General features: G+C 38.0%; 1 protein-coding gene across 1 annotated transcript in view; it reads right to left on the reverse strand.

Annotated features, from left to right (window-relative positions):
• PKHD1 (PKHD1 ciliary IPT domain containing fibrocystin/polyductin) overlaps positions 1–16,750 on the reverse strand; it is a 282,605-nt gene that overhangs the window by 140,416 nt on the left and 125,439 nt on the right. Inside the window, exons 32-37 of the mRNA XM_087952900.1 lie at positions 12,874–13,081; positions 12,276–12,433; positions 11,067–11,261; positions 10,560–10,685; positions 4,872–5,002; positions 2,347–2,456 (exon numbers count right to left, since the gene is read on the reverse strand). Coding sequence (XP_087809026.1) covers positions 2,347–2,456; positions 4,872–5,002; positions 10,560–10,685; positions 11,067–11,261; positions 12,276–12,433; positions 12,874–13,081 — 928 coding nt within the window. The remainder of the gene's footprint in view (positions 1–2,346; positions 2,457–4,871; positions 5,003–10,559; positions 10,686–11,066; positions 11,262–12,275; positions 12,434–12,873; positions 13,082–16,750) is intronic.

A 16,750-nucleotide genomic window follows, 5' to 3' on the forward strand; every position in this document is an offset into this window, starting at 1 on the left:
ATATGCATTATTTATTTGATTTATTTGATTTCTATCCCATCATTTGTAGAAGAGCTCAAGATATTAGACATAGTGCTTGTTCTTGCTATTTTTCACCACAACAAACAACCCTGCAAGTCCAGGTGGTCTCAGAGAGGTTCCATGGTTGAAGGTGGACTAGAATCTGGGTGACCCTGTTCCCAGATTGATATCTTAAACACACTAGCATTCATTGAGTAATTTAGCGATTCTAGTACAACAAATGACATCCATGGTGTGTATTTGGAGGTGGCAATTGATAAAATTGTTTAAACAATAAACAGAAAAGGCATAGTCGGGGGACTCTGACTTTCTTTATTGAAATAAATTTCAGGGTAGATAATTAATCAGTACATTTGATCATATATACTAGCATCCAACATATTAGGGCAGAAAAAAATGCTCATTTCTACAATAAACAACTTGATCAAAATACTTCAGGAAAAGAGGCAAGCAAGAAACTGAATAGTAAGCTTGACTTTAAAAACAAGCATTTCAGTTAAGGCAGGTGTGTCAAACTCGATTTCATTGAGGGCCGCATCAGGGTTCTGTTTGACATCGGGGGGCATGTCCAGTTTGACACGACTTATGTCAGCTCGATGTCACTCTTTTTCAGCCACTAAGCCCTCCTGTAGCCCACTGCCAGCAAAAACGGAGCCCAGGGGACTGCGTGTGAGCTCTGTTTTCGCTGGCAGAGGCCTGCAAGAGGCCATCGTGGCCAAAATGGAGCTGGGAGGGCCACGCATGGCCTCCCTGAGCTCCCTTTCCGCTGGCAGAGGCATCATGGGCTAGTCCTTTGCTGTTTCCAGGGTGGCCCTGCAGGCCAGATCTAAGCACCCCGCAGGCTGGATCCAGCCCGTGGGCCTTGTGTTTGACCAGGCTTAAGGTGTTAAATTAAGAACATTGGGAGTGGAGGAAAATGGTACTGTGTATACTACCTTGAGCTCTGGAGAAAAAGTGGGGTATAAACAAATAATTATATTTGTGATATGTGTTTTAGAAAGGTGTTGAAAGTACATACTTAATACAAGAAATGCAATACTTGCAATCCACTTCTAACCTCTATACACATTCAGCCTCAAGAAGATTTAAAATCCTGGTCTGCTCCAAAATTACAATGATTCCCTCATATAGTTCTTTGGTTGAGATTATTATTTCTTCTGTTTTCAACATGTTCATGATGATAATTTCTGCAAGAATATGCTGTGTGTGTTAGAATAGAATAGAAGCTGGAAGGGACCTTGGAGGTCTTCTAGTCCAGCCCCCTGCTCAAGCAGGAGAACTTACACCAGTGATGGCAAACCTTTTCAGCACCGAATGCGCAAAACACATATGCAAGTCATGCCCAAAATGCAATGTGCTCTGCCCCCCATACATGCACACAGGTCCCCCGAGAATGCGCAGCAGAGACCCAAAGACCAGCTAGCCGGTGGAAGGTGTGTGTACATGCGCAGCAGAGCTGAGCTGGGGTGATGGCTTGCGTGCCCACAAAGAGGACTCTGCGTGCTATCTCTGGCATAGGTTTGCCATCACGGACCTATACAATCTCAGACAAGTGAGTGTCCAGTCTCTTCTTAAAAACCTCCAGTGTGTGTGTTTGTGTGTGTGTGTCTGTGTGTGTGTGTTCAAGTGAGTTTTCGACTCTTGCTTGGATGAGTCCCCGAAGTTTTTTTGGAAAGGATTTTCAAAAGTGGTTTACCATTGCCTCCTTCCTACAGGTGAGATAAAGTGACCGACCCAAGGTCACCTGGCTGACTTCCAGCCTAAGGTGGGACTAGAGCTGACAGTTTTCTGGTTTCTAGCCTGGGCTCTTAACTACAACACCAAACTGATATGTGAATAATCAAATGAATATAGATTAGGAGAAAAATAAATAATAATTCATGGCAGCTATGCATGACATTTGTTAATGAGCTGAAACAATTTCATGAAGGATGGCAGGGACTCTGTGCCAATCTTAAATTGCAAATATAATATTTTGCCAAAAAAAATCAGAATGCAGCAACATGAGAAATATTATGTATCGCTGCCACATCTCTCCAATGAGTAAAACATAAGAGTTGAAAATGTGACAGAATGGTTTAGAATAGAGAAGGCTATACGTAACTGAAAATGAAATGAATTGTTTACATAGTCTATGAGAAATGAACCATAGCATATCAATATGTTTTCATCCTGCTGGAGGGAAACCCTATTAAACATCAGAGAAAGCATTAAACACATTTACCCCAATTAATGACTGCAGATTTCCTGTGTATGTGCATGTTGTATATCTGATGGCATGTGCGAGATGACAAAATAAAACAGGCAGAAAAGGGGGGAAAATACCTGGAGCAAGAATAGGCTACATTATTACTGAAGGACATCACTGGTTCTCCTAATCTTGAAGGAGGAAGGTGAAAAAAATAACCATGCCCAGTGCCACACACCATGTTACTCTGCAGAGGAAATAGGAGTTATTAGGACATCTGAACCAGCTGATGGTAAAACACCAAGAATGCCAGAAAGATTTGTGTCTATAAGTCAGGGGAATTTATCATCACTAACAACACTTTGATATCTCTATCAAATTATTGTTGAAACCCATGGAAGTTAAGATAATAGGTCCGTCTGAAAGTTGAGAGAACACATACAAACGTGCCAGGGGTGAAATTCAAAATTTTTCCCTACCGGTTCTGTGGGTGTGGCTGTGGACATGGCTTGGTATAAAAGTAATAGCAACCAGGGGCGATCAGGGTAATTTTTTTACCAATTCAAATCATCCCTACCACCCAGAGGTGATATTCAGCAGGTTCTGACCAGTTCTGGAGAACCGGTAGTGGAAATTTTGAATAGTTCGGAGAACTGGCAAATCCCACCTCTGACTGGAGATTTTACAGTATCCTTTCCCTGCCACGCCCACCAAGCCACGGCCACAGAACTGGTAGTAAAAAAAATTGAATCCCACCACTGCTACCACCTCTCCCGAGGTGAGCCAAGGTGATTGAATTTCACCGCTGAAACGTGCCCCCTCTCCAACTATTACAAACATTGACATCAAATCCTGGATTTCAGTTTTAGTTCTTTTTAAACATGATTTTTATCATTATACAAAAAATTGGTTCCATTTTATTTCTGCAACACTTTGAGTAGTTTTTCATAATATGGACTTCCTCTTCCTGCTTCTGTTTTCTTCAGGGGCTCAAAGTAGTTTTCTTCCCTCACTTTTTAGCACCAGAGCTACTCTGCGATATACAGTAGTTAGACTGGCTGTGGCTGGCCCCAACTCATTCAGTTAGCATTATGGTCAGATGGGAACTTGGACATAGAATTTCCCTAATCTCTTAATAAGTACTACTATTTTTCTTACTATACACGCTTTTGTATGTTTTTTTGGGGTGGGGGGAACAATTGACTTCTGATTCACATTATAGATCAGGAATGAGAATCAAGGTAAGTTCATCTTAAAATACAAACCAAATGGATTCTGCTGTAGATGTACTTGAATATATATCATAAGAAAAGCAATAAGAAAAATAAAAATACTGTATTAATTAAGTAAAATACATTATAAAAATACCACAATTAGGTGAGCATCTATCAGCCTACAGCATCTCATTAATAGCAGCATGCTTTTTCCCCCTAGTGTATCTATTTGAAATAAAAATATTTCATTACCAAATCAAGGTTCAAAAGTAAGAGACTCTAAGAGAGAAGGCAATTAACTGAGAATATTGCCTAAAGTTCAGCACACACACACACACAAAATCACAATAGAAATCTGATCCAGATGTGCAGTAGCCAAAAGGTGCTCACTGGTGTCATATTAAATGCTTGCCAAGTGGTTATGTCCCCAAAGGGATTGCAAGCACAACCACCCACTTACTTGCCAGAGGTTGCTGGATGAATAGCTTTGAGAACACTAGTTGTGACCTAGATCAAAAAGAATCAGTAGAATCAGTAGCTTGAGAAAGAAAGGCCCCAGATCCTGTTTCCAGACTTGTGACCTATCCAGTTTTCTCGCTGTCATGGTGCATGACATTTTTCTTCAGGTGCAAAGCAAAGAGATACGAGTAATGCCTACAGCACAAGTTTAGGCACCTTGTTGCAGAAATATAGCTTTGCATATCATACTGCCCATAGCACAGTTAATGTAGAGCTTCCATTGTCAACTCATATTATGTCACTGGATGTTTACCTAGGATGCCAGTCCAGAAATTATTTTTAACCTGAGGAGGGGAGGGAATATTTATGGAGAGGAAGAGTAGCTCGACAGCAGTACTTTTAGGCAAGCAGGAAATTTTAAGTGGAAATACAATTTTAGGAACTTTATTTTATGGATTTCATTGTGGCTGAATTTTCACAGAAATGCCTTTCTGTGTGAATGTCTGACAGAATTAGAAGTACAACCAAGTTACATTTTATTCATAATATTGGCACTATACATACTTGTTTAATGCAATGTTGAAAACTAAGCATTTATTTATATTTGCTTTGTTTCTACTTGCTTTCTCCTCTCTTTTCCAATGGATGATTTTTTTTTGAAAACTGAAAGATATATAGCCCCTCTTGCACACTATTTAATCAAGGTTCCTAGAGAAACCCCAAGGTGCTTTTTCAGACAGAACTGGGCTTTCTTAGTTTCTTTTCCTTGAAAATGTTTCACTTCTCATCCAAGAAACTTCTTCAGTTCAGAAGCTTCTTCAGTTCAGAACTGAACTGAAGAAATAGAGATAGAAAGAAATGCAAGAAATAGCAAAACGATTTTATCTACAAATCTAACTGTTGGGGTGAGGAAGTTTCAAGAAAATGTATCACAATGTCACTTGTTTTTTGCTTTCCCATTGTACAATAGTATTGTCTTTATATCTTACCTCTATCAAATTATCAGGAGACTGGATATATATTCCAGCTGGGGACAGAACTTCAGTATTGGAAAGGCCATCAGTGCCCACTAGTCCAATAATTGTATTGTGTCTTATTTTATTATTGCCATGCCATGCTCCTAAACATAGAATTACAAATTAATAAATTATCACATAACAGCCTGCCTGCCTGCCTGCCTGCCTGCCTGCCTGCCTGCCTGCCTGCCTGCCTCTCTATCTATCTATCTATCTATCTATCTATCTATCTATCTATCTATCTATCTATCTATCTATCTATCTATCTATCATCTATCTATCTATCTTTTTTGCACCCACCCTATTATTCATGGCCACAGCTGCTATGGATTTAGGCTTAATGAAGTGATGGAGAAATGGACTCTTCTGAGGACAACAGTAGATAAGCTCAAGTCCCAATAGCAGCTGTATAGCTGCCAATCTGCTTGGTAAATAATTGCTGTTTTAAAAAAACTTTGCTGCAGGGAAGTGAAAGTAAATGTGGGTGAGTTGTAGTTAGAGATCAGACTTGGACCAATATACGGAGCACTTTATTCTGCATTCTGGTAAAGGAAAGAGGGGTGTGCTGTGTGTTTGAGCATGTGCTGCTGTGTTTTACACACTAGTGTGCCTAAAGTTGCTGAAGCTGTACAAAGACTACTAACATGGTGTTGATCTGGTTAATTGATTTAGCTTATGTTAAAAGTACATTGTGCGTGCTTTGTTGATGATGAGCTTTGTGGTGCATTTATAAATATCAAGACCTGTTTCGCATCCTTTAATAAGCCTTTGTTCTGTTGCTTGGTGTGTGTTGCTCTTCACTCAGTAATTGCTGCTGGCCTAGATCTGGTTATATAGTGTGCAAACATTTTTGTCCTGATCAAAATTCTTTTTTAGATGATTTTGATCTACTGGAGCATTACTGTTGTATCAAAATCATCATATTCTATATATATTTATGAAAGTGTCATTATAAGCAGCCAGCAGCAGTGCTTATCTTTAATAACTGTTGAAAGCAGAAGAACAACAGATCCCATAGGAACGGAAACATAGTAAATTAAACTCAGATCTGTCTTCCTTTGACCGGATACTGCTGGCTTAGCTGGCTTCTCTATTCTCCAGGCTAAAGTGTTCCTAGTCAAGAAGCTTGATTACACAAATCCACTTTCACTTGGGGTTTTCCCCCTTACTGCAGCATGAATATGCCCTGGTAACATTTTTTTTTTGCCATATCTTTCATCTTATCCCCAGCCCATACTTGAAAAAGCTTACAGTTATCTTTGGCTGTTCCAGTTTTAAAGTAGGAATTTCCCAATTGTCTAGATATAGTTTTTATTAGGGATAAAACCTACAGCCAGTAAACTAGATGCAATGGTGATTGAAAACTATATCCAGTAAATGGAATGTAATTGCTCATTTAGTTGTGGTTTATTATCTCAGGCCTTTATAGCCCATTTAGGGACCTTCAGGGATATTCCTTCCCCTCTGGTTGCGGGGAACTGTTCTTTATGGTATTTGTGACTTGAGCTGCAGGAGAGACCAGGCAACTATTTATTTATTTTATTTTATTTTATTTATTTGATTTATTTGATTTGCCAATTGTTTACAAGATAATAAGTATAAGTGTATACATAGTTGTGAATACATGAAATGGGTACATATAAGAAAAATAAAAGAAGAATAAGAGAAACAATAGGACAGGGACGGTAGGCACGTTGGTGCGCTTATGCACACCCCCTACAGACCTCTTAGGAAAGGGGTGAGGTCAATAGTAGACAGTCTAAGGTTAAAGTTTTTGGGGTTTAGCTTCTTCAAAAGCATCAGTTTACATAATACCCAACCAATGCATTTGAAAATGCTCTTCAGGCCCTGTTTGGATTCCTGAGAGACACAGATCTGTTTGTTGTTGTATTTTATGTAGGTGTAATGGTCTTTATGTAAATTCTGGTTATCTGCTGCACAAAGGGTTGATTAAACCAAGGAAGAATCACCTGCATGGGCTGGCTCACATTGCTAGTTCTTCCATCATTGACAGCATTTCATGTTTTTCAAGCTATACATTTTATTGTTGTTGTTTTTTTACTTTGGTGCAGGAACAGTGCCTTTGGCTATTTCATTATGGCATTGGCTTTATTTGGTAAGGATACAATGGTTATGATGTTGTTACTGCACATCAGCCAATCACAATAATGTGTTTTTCATGGCTCTACACTGGCTTCCTCTGGTGCCATGAGCTGTCAGGTCAGGACTGGACTCCTTGGTCACTCACTACATTGCCCTTCTCTTGAAACACTAGTTGAGGACAGAATTCACTCATTATCATCACCTCCTGTGACCTGATAGTTTGCTGGTTGGTTGGTTGATTAGACTTGCTTGCTACCCATCTTGCCTAGAAGCAATTCTGAGTAACTTATGAACACTAAACATTGATACAACATTGAACAATCAAAATGCACAATAATAATTTACAATTAAAAAGATGGGGAGGAGGGGAGCAGGATGTGCATGGGAGAGTTGGGGGCATGTCTTAATCCATTGGCCATCTCCAATATCATGCATGCTGGTGGAGCCCCAGGCCAATTGGCAGAGGCAGGTCTTCAGGCCCCTAGGAAAGTTAGGAAGATGGGTGTGGATCTTGATTTATTTTTGGACATGTAATTAGCTTGTATTCACAAGATGAGGGATTACAACAAAGAGGCACATCAGAAGTTCTCCATCCCACAAATTGCCCCACTCTTGCATTATATTTGTTGGACAGCTAGACAATAGCTATACCTGCCATTCTAAGTTCTTACCTATACTTCTCCAAAGCTGCCCTTCTCGTACAGGATCTTCTCTATGGTTGCCCTTACTTTGGGGTGCTCTCTTCCATTGAAATAAGTGCAGCCTCTAATTTGTCAGCATTTCATAAACAAATTAAATCTATACTGTTTCAGGGAGTCCTGAGCACCAGCTTTTTAATGAGGACACTAATTTGCTATTTGTGCTTTCAGTGTTATATTTCTGACATACACAACCACAGATCTTTAGGATTGGGAAGTAAGAAAACCCAAATAAATAAATACATGCAAGAATGATTGATGGCTGATTTCCCATCAGCAGGCGAAATGGAAGAGTAAATAAAATCAGAATCTGTATTAATCCTTTTCTTTAACTTGCTCTCAATAGGCTAATGAGAACAGTAGCTTTTGTCAGTCCAGTTCCAGTTTTAAAATAGGGATTAGCCATGGGGATCATGGATTACACCAATACTTTTCTTTCAGTTCAAAGACTAGTGGATAAAAATTTAATACAGCCATCTGGATCAACTCTTTGTCCAAAAAACTGATGGCTGCCATATGTTTATGTTTGCTTTATTGTTGGATTGCCATCTTGTGATTATTTTGCAGTTGTTTCGGTTAATTTTTTTATATGTTGTTTCTATTTTTGTAAGCATCTTAGAGTGAGAGGAAAGGGGGAGGGAGGGGGGGAGGGAGGGAGGGAAGGAAGGAAGGAAGGATTTTAGAAGAAATGTGTTCTATTTTGTGAGATCCAAATCTATTTTGTTTGATATGTCATACAAATTGAATGTACTCAATGTATGATATATTTATTTTATTTTATTTATTTATTTTATTTGGTTTGTCAGTCTTACAAGATAATAGGTATAAGTAAAAACATAGTTATGAATACATGGATACACATAAGAAAAATAAAAGAAACAATAGGACAGGGATGGTTGATGTGCTTATGAACACCCCCTACAGACCTCTTAGGAAAGGGGTGAGGTCAATAGTAGAAATAGTAGAAATTGATGAAGAGATTACAATGCTGGCATAGAAACCAGGAGTCTAGTTCTAGTCTAATTATATTTCTTATCAATATGAGTTATTCAATTTTCCATAAGATTTTTTTTTATTCTATAAAAGGGGGTGAAATCCACAAGAAAACTAAAGCATTATGAGGAATTGAAGGGTATCATATATGGATACCTCTCACAAAGCTTCAATCAGGATGACTACATGTGAATGTGTCTTTCATTTGAAGACAGTTCTACCAGTCTCTGATGCCTGGGGATTTACACATTTATGTTGTTTTAGAACCAGCTGCAGATCTGTATAGTCACAAAACGCTATGTAAGACTGTTTGCTTCCAGAGCCAAGCTAGGTATTCTTGTCAATGCTTTGGACATACATTTTTCCAATGAGAACTTTATTTTCTTGGATTCATAACAACATAAATTCTCTCATATTCCATACAGCTTCAGTATCCTGTTACTGTTTCAATCCATTTCAGTAGGGATTGTTTAGCTTTTATCTCTCCTTTTCTCAACACAACAACGTGCAATTCCAGTTGCAGTATTGAGGAAGTGCCTATTGAGAATCAATAATACATGCTATCTTTTCATTATCACACCTCTTTGGAGCTATTGAATACAGGGAAACAAAGGTGGCTTGATGACTTTGTGGCTCACCCTACATAATGTTATGCGGAAATGAATTTGGGCATCAGGGGAAAGAGCCATAGCTAGATAAATGATTCGGTAAGAGGCAGCTTAGCCCACAAAAGGGATGTTTTCTTGGGCTGCAAAGGGAGGAATTTACTATCAGACTTGCAAGATTCTATTAACTAATCCTACAATAAATTAGAATTAGTCCATCTAGTCATGCTTCCTGTCTGGATTATCTTGCTAGGCTGCCATCCTAAGTCAAAAGTGGTTAGATGTTCTGACAAACTGAAAAATGCACCTATATCTGGTATGTATGGAAAAAGTGGGAGTGGGAGTATTAACATGTTTCTTTTTATATGGAGTGGGTGATAGAGGACTTGTTATACAGAAACTATGGCAGCATACGTGCTGACTGAATGCCATTTTGCACTCTCCTGTCACATAGCTGGAACATTAATTACTTTATGGTGATTTCTGCATTTTCTCAACATTTTGAAGTTGGCAGCTGTGAACATAACCAAAATCAAGTTCAAAATGCATTGGAGGGGCTGGAGGATAAATGGAAGACGTTGTAGTTTAAAGGTATCTTAATATTAGTGCTCCCCACTGAGATGGTACAGGGTGGAGCACCCAAACATTTCCATCCTTAAAATCCCCCTCTGTGTTTGTATGTTTGTATCTGGAGACAGCACAAACACAGCTTCATCTCACCTCAGCTGAATTAGAAAAAGAAAAAGAAAATACAAAGAATTATCCCATTCAGTGTTGAACTCAGGGGTTTCAGGCTGTGTCAAATGTGTCTTTTCATTTAGTGATTCATTTGATAGAGAGACTTCTGCCCTGTGATATATTGTGCCAAAACATATCTGTGATACCACAGTACTCCTTTTTGGTTAGCAGGCTGCTGACATGTGATGCTTGCACATTTCATCCTTACTGAGTGCTTCACAAAAATGCCTTAAACACCTGTTAGCATGAAAACACCCAGTCATCCACTGAACCCTTATGAAAGCTTGGGAACCTGCTTTACTAATGACTTCTATTTTTCAGTTCTCTATTTTTTATATTGATGGAAATGTCATTTTTTTTTGTTTTTATATGAATGATTATTTTTCATTTGAAAATAAAATATCTGGAAACAGAATTGTAAAGCAAAGGTGTTGGGGAAATCCTAAGCAAAAAGAGTTTCTAAAATAATCCTTTTGGGTTGAAAAATTCTGCAAACCCTTTAACATTTTTTTTAGTTCACTTACCTATTTTAATTCCATGGCCCATAATGTTGTAAAAAGTGTTATTTTCAATCTTGAAACCCGATATTCCTGATAGGCTAACTCCTTGAGCAAAAGAATCCAGTACAACACAATGTTGCATGTAAGAGTCTAAAAAAGCAAAAAAATAAATAGACTTAGATACAGACCAGCAAAACTGGAAAATGATGTTAAAACATACTGATACTGAAATCATACTGGGAATGATTAGTATAGTGATGATGAAAACAGAGGAATATTTATTAGCTGCCAGAATTTGGGATGGGGGGAGGAAGCAATGACACTTTCATAACTTTTTCCAAACTTTTCCTATATAGAATTGAAATAAACATCTCAATTGGCAAGTAGAATTTATATGTCCAGAACTTTTCTAGAAGTAATCATCCTCAGTGGTATTTTGATTGCACCCCGATGCAAAATAAATTAAAAATCCTGTTAAGAAAACATTTAAAGTAACATACACAATTGCCTCTAGAAATTAAAATGTCTTACTAGTCATTTGAGCATTTCCAACCACAGTCAGTGCACTGAAATGCTTTTGGAATGCTTGTCCTACGTGATAGAACTGTACCCCTGCCAAATGTAGCACACTCTCTTCATCATAATAGGATTCCACAATGACAATAGCCCCCATGTCCCGAGACCCAGGTTTTCTCTCACTTCTCTTATAGAAGCACTTTGAGTTATCTGAAAAGTAGCAAGGGAGGTAGAAATTATTCAGAAGTAGGACTGAGATTATTCAAACATCCCAGAGAAGAGATGAGAATTTCAGCAAACCACAAAGGAAATATGCAATCATCAGACTTGAAGTAATACTTAATAGGAACGGCAATCATTGTATGATATCCTTTAAGACAGAGGTTCCCAACCTCTGGGCCATGGACCAGTACCACTCCATGGCCTATTAGGTACTGGGCCACACAGCTCAGGTGAGCAGCGGGCAAGCAAGCAAAACCAAAACAGCAACCTGTCTATGGAAAAACTGTTTTCCATTAAACTAGTCCATGGTGCTGTGGCAAAAGGCTGTTTTAAGCAACGTTTTTAGACAGTCTCTTGTATCAGTGTTACTGTTACTCACTCATAAAAGCATTAAATGTAGAAAGAAAATCACATCTCATCTACTGCAAAACGTATTTCAGCTATAAGAATCCAATAGACTGTTTAATGTACTCCGCATATGTCTCAAAAATTTACATAAACATAAATTATTCCCTTCTTGATTAAAGAGTACCTTGTAAAACAGCAAATCCACTGTTCATATATATTAACATTCTCTTCCACCGTCTTTGAAATGAGCTCTTATTTAAATAGTGTTTCATTTTTTTCTGCATGTTGATTCATATTTCTTACAATATCTCAAAATACTTTTTAAAATATTCTTTCCCTCTAAAACTGGGGAAGAAGGGGTGTGTGCATGAATAGGACATTAATCTAAAGTACAAAATTATATTCTGAAAATGCCTACTACATTTCATTGCTCCATCACTTCCCATTTGAAGCAAACAGAAAATGCCTCAGTTCAATCTGCTTAATATTTCAATATTTCAACTGAAAAGAGGATTTTGGGGAGGTGGGGAGCCTGCATAAGAAGTAAACTGGGAAAGGTCTTTGAAATAGTGATAAAAACCTAGGAAGTTAAAAACTACAATGTTCTGCTCCCTTATTTACTGCCATTGCGCATGGGTGTTCTTCCTCACTCACCTCCTGAAATAGCTGCCGCTTTACAGAGTCGCAGATGGGAAACTTTTTCACTTGTGACATTTCCTTGGATGACTAGATTCCTACTCAGCAATGCCACAACAGCTCTAAAAGCAAGATGCTCTTCAACAACCTGCTTCTCAGTAACAGTGTAAGAATACCTATGGGATACATAACAATAAATACTGCTAGTTCTACCAAATTGTGTCAACGATTCCATCCATTTTAAAATGCCAGAAATAAGCTGAATTGAAGGCAGAATTTAGCCTTAATACAGGGCTGTCAAACTCCCGACCCATGGGCCAGATGACTCATGCACTGGCCATGCCCACTCCCGGTTTAGCAAAGGGGAAAAATGTCCCGATACATCACATGATGCTGCCATGAGGATGTGAGTTTGACACCCCTGCCTTAATACATCCTCTATCATCAGCACTGGTTCCCCTTTCTGTGATGAGTACTTAATCAGCACACACCTGCAGTTGTCTGTATATGTCACAGTTCCAGCTGAAATATAATTGTAGCAATGCAGACCCACAATTGTATGAATTTCATCCCATGAGCCTTGCCAACGCAACACTGCCAACTCAGGCATGATTACCTTAGTGGAGATGTAATGTAGAGTTCTGTACCATTTATTTCCTTAATGGTAAGAATTTCCTTTTGCTTTTGAGCACCTTCAAAACTTCCTCCGCATACAACAACTTCATCTCCAGGTTTCCAATCCACAAAGTCCATTAAGTCCAATTTTGTGTCATTAGAGTATGCTGCTGATTTCAAATATGTGACTAATGATTTTGGGACACAGCCTGAAATATTAAATAAGATTCACATATGAGGAAAAAGGATGACATTTTTTTAATGAATATTAAGCACAGCCACAGCCGCAATCAAATCTGTAGTGTTTAAAAACAAAATGAGAATAATGTATGGATTAAGAACTCACCTTTTTCTCATTCTTAAGTTTTTAATATAATACTGTCATCTTGCTAGTACTTATAGGTGAAAAATAGTAAACATTTTCATTATGTAATTTTTCATTTCATTAAAGTGGAATGAAAAATTGATGTTTTATAAAGTCCCAGGGAAGAACAGGGGTTACAACCTTGACAATACTTTTTATCAAAAAAGAGCTATAGTCTGCAAATCAAAGTAAGGGCATTAACTAAGCCCTGTAAAACATCCCCAACATAATATAATGCTCTGGAGAAAATGTTAAGTCAATCCTAATACAAGGACTGTCACAACAACATCCGGTTTGAATTCCATAACTAAAAATGTTTGGCCAACCAATTATTTTCTTGCATTGTCTCCAAAATCTAGAACATACAATTAAAAATATTTTTCTTTTTTTTCAGCTCAGAGAAGAAAATAATATCTCCTGTGATGCTGGCCCTACTGATGTGCTATTCCCAGTAGCACACAGGCAATGTGAAGATTGCTTTTAACAATACTTCCAGTGGCAAAATGAATAGCATATATTCACAACAGAAGCCTGACTAAATTCCAGCAGGAATGATTTCCATATGTACAGCATGCAATAAGGAAAATACAAACATTAATACTATGCTCCATCCATCCATCCATCCATCCATCCATCCATCCATCCATCCATCCATCCCTCCATCCATCTATCTATCTATCTATCTATCTATCTATCTATCTATCTATCTATCTATCTATCTATGACATCCCAATGAACATTTCATTCTTTTGAAGTCACTATGGTTAGTTGTGAACACTTCTGTTCATCCAAAGCCTAAATAAAATACTGAAAACAGCAGGCTCAGGACTGAACCTTATAGCACACCACTTAGCCTCTCATTGAGGGATAATTTCATATAATAATTCTCATAAAAGTCAGTTTAGCATATTAAGGGAGTTTTTCAAAGTGTATTTTATGCAGAACTTCATCAACATAATACTTCAATGATATTCAACACTGTATTATGCATCTTTGTATTGTCATAATCCAAAACACAGCATTGGATCCAAGGAGGCTATCAATTAAATTCTCACCTGAGGAAGAAAACTAGACAGGAAGTACAATTGGACATATAGATTTATTGGTTAAGTCAAAAAGACTCGGGTGACAGGTCACCATATATATTGAATTGGGATGGACATTCAGGTGTGAAGATAGCAAGATAGTGGTAACCATTGGTAACATATCTAGAGCAAATCAACTAATACTCAAAAGAGCATTTCAGATATGTTATTAGAATAACAGTGAAGTTTACCCCTGGTGGCGCAGGGTGGTTAGAATGCAGTATTGCAGCCTAAGTCTGCCCACAGCTTAGAATTTGATCTTGAAGGGGCTTGAGGTTGACTCAACCTTCCATCTTTTCAACGTTGGTTCAGTGAGAATCCACATTGTTGGGGGCCATATGTTGACATTTGTAAACCGCTCAGAGAGTGCTGTAAAGCACTATGGTGGGGCAGTATATAAGTGCTATTGCTATTATTTTCCAGATGAAATAAATGACTATTTCAAGACCAGCTAAAGATATGTCTCTTGAGACTAATGTCATAATGTTAAGGTACCTTGGAGGGATTTTGAGCACAGCCCCTTCCCATGCCAGCGTTATTAGAGTTTCTAGGAATGCCTGAAATGAAACATTTGTCCAAGAAGGGGCAAAGCTTATAATTTCTCTCCAGCCTCAGAGAAAACAGATATTCCATTATAAAATAAGGCTACCTGACAAGTTAACTGAACTAAAGCCAAAGAGGTGGTCTAAAATAAGCATATATGATGCCTAAAGAACTAAACATGCATCAGATAAATAGAATAAAATGAGTGGAAGGGCCTTTTATAATAATAATAATCCTTACTTTACACTGATTTAGAATAAAAGGCATTTTGCACATATCATGTTATCTTTATAACAATCTTGTTATACTAATTCTGTTGATCCTGCTTTAAATTGCTGCAGGGCCAGCCAGCCCTACTATTAGGCACATAGTGATAGCTGAGTTGGACAAATGATTCTGGATGTCATGAAAAGGAAGCACATTGTTTATCATTTAATAAAATATGTATATATTTTTCCTGCTAGAGAAAGATAGTTGTGGGAGTTTCTCATAAGTGCCAGAATTAATTACTCAGTTAAAGATATTATATATTGTGACTTGAGGAGAAGGTCACCATTTGTTATTCTACCTCAGGCAGTAAAATGACTTGGCCTGGCCCTGAATTTCTTCAGAATAAATATTCTTACCCTTATTTCACATATTCTGTAAATGTTGTATATATTTGTGAGGTTACTGATTTCATCTAAATATTTGATTTAACATAATTGAAGTACATTGATCCAATGTCCCTTCCCCTGCCTCCAACTCAGCCACCACTCATCACTCAGGCAACTGAGCAATCATAACTGCTCCTTCTATTTTGTAGAGTATAAAGGAAATAAAGATTGCAATCTAAAATTTCATCTGGAAACATGCAATTAATTAGCACTTTTCAAACACAAATTCTTCATAAAATTAGTATTATATTAAAAATTAACCACTAGGAGTCTGGATCTTATAGTATAAGAACTCTGCCACACCAAGATACTTTGGTTCAGCAAAGTATTTGCAACTAACATTCTATCAACTTTCCTCTAGTTGTTCTTAAGTCTGCACTACTATTACTGTTAATCTTGTCATCACTCCTTATCACCCATCCCCTCCCACTTGTGACTGTATGACTGTAACTTTGTCGCTTGTATCCTTACGATTTATATGGACTGTTTCCTAGTATGATTTGATTGCTTATTGTACCCTATGACTATCATTAAGTGTCGTACCTTATGATTCTCGACTCCTGACGAATGTATCTTTTCTTTTATGTATACTGAGAGTATTTGCACCAAGATCAGTGGTGGGATTCAAATTTTTTTACTACCGGTTCTGTGGGCATGGCTTGGTGGGCGTGGCAGGGGAAGGATAGTGTAAAATCTCCAGTCAGAGGTGGTATTTGCTGGTTCTCTGAACTACTCAAAATTTCCACTACCGGTTCTCCAGAACTGGCCAGAACCTGCTGAATACCACCTCTGACCAAGACAAATTCCTTGTGTGTCCAATCACAGTTGTCCAATAAAGAATTCTATTCTATTCTACAGCTGCAAAACACTTGGTGCACTATGTTGCCCATATGTATGAGACTCAGGGGCTCACACAGAGAATCTTGAGCCAAACTTTGTTAAGCTCATGCTAGTGAATTGCAAATGGCAGAGAATATAAGCCAATGAGTGATCACTTTCTCTCTCAAATTTGGCATTCACTAATCTTATTGCCCCTTCCCCTAAGTGCTTTGATCACTCCTTAATTAGATTCTCCCTTATCTTCATTGTAAAAAAAAAATGCAATACATTTCCAATATCTCCCTCCCAATTCAGTAAAATCCAGGGGTGTCAAACTTATGTCATCACGTGATGTATCAGGACTTTTTCCCCCTTCGCTAAACCAAGCATGGGTATGGCCCGTGTGTGACG

Source organism: Notechis scutatus, chromosome 1 (genome assembly GCF_049901735.1).
Source record: "Notechis scutatus isolate UNSWTSFEM ecotype Mainland chromosome 1, rNotScu1.2, whole genome shotgun sequence".
Taxonomy (NCBI): domain Eukaryota; kingdom Metazoa; phylum Chordata; class Lepidosauria; order Squamata; family Elapidae; genus Notechis; species Notechis scutatus.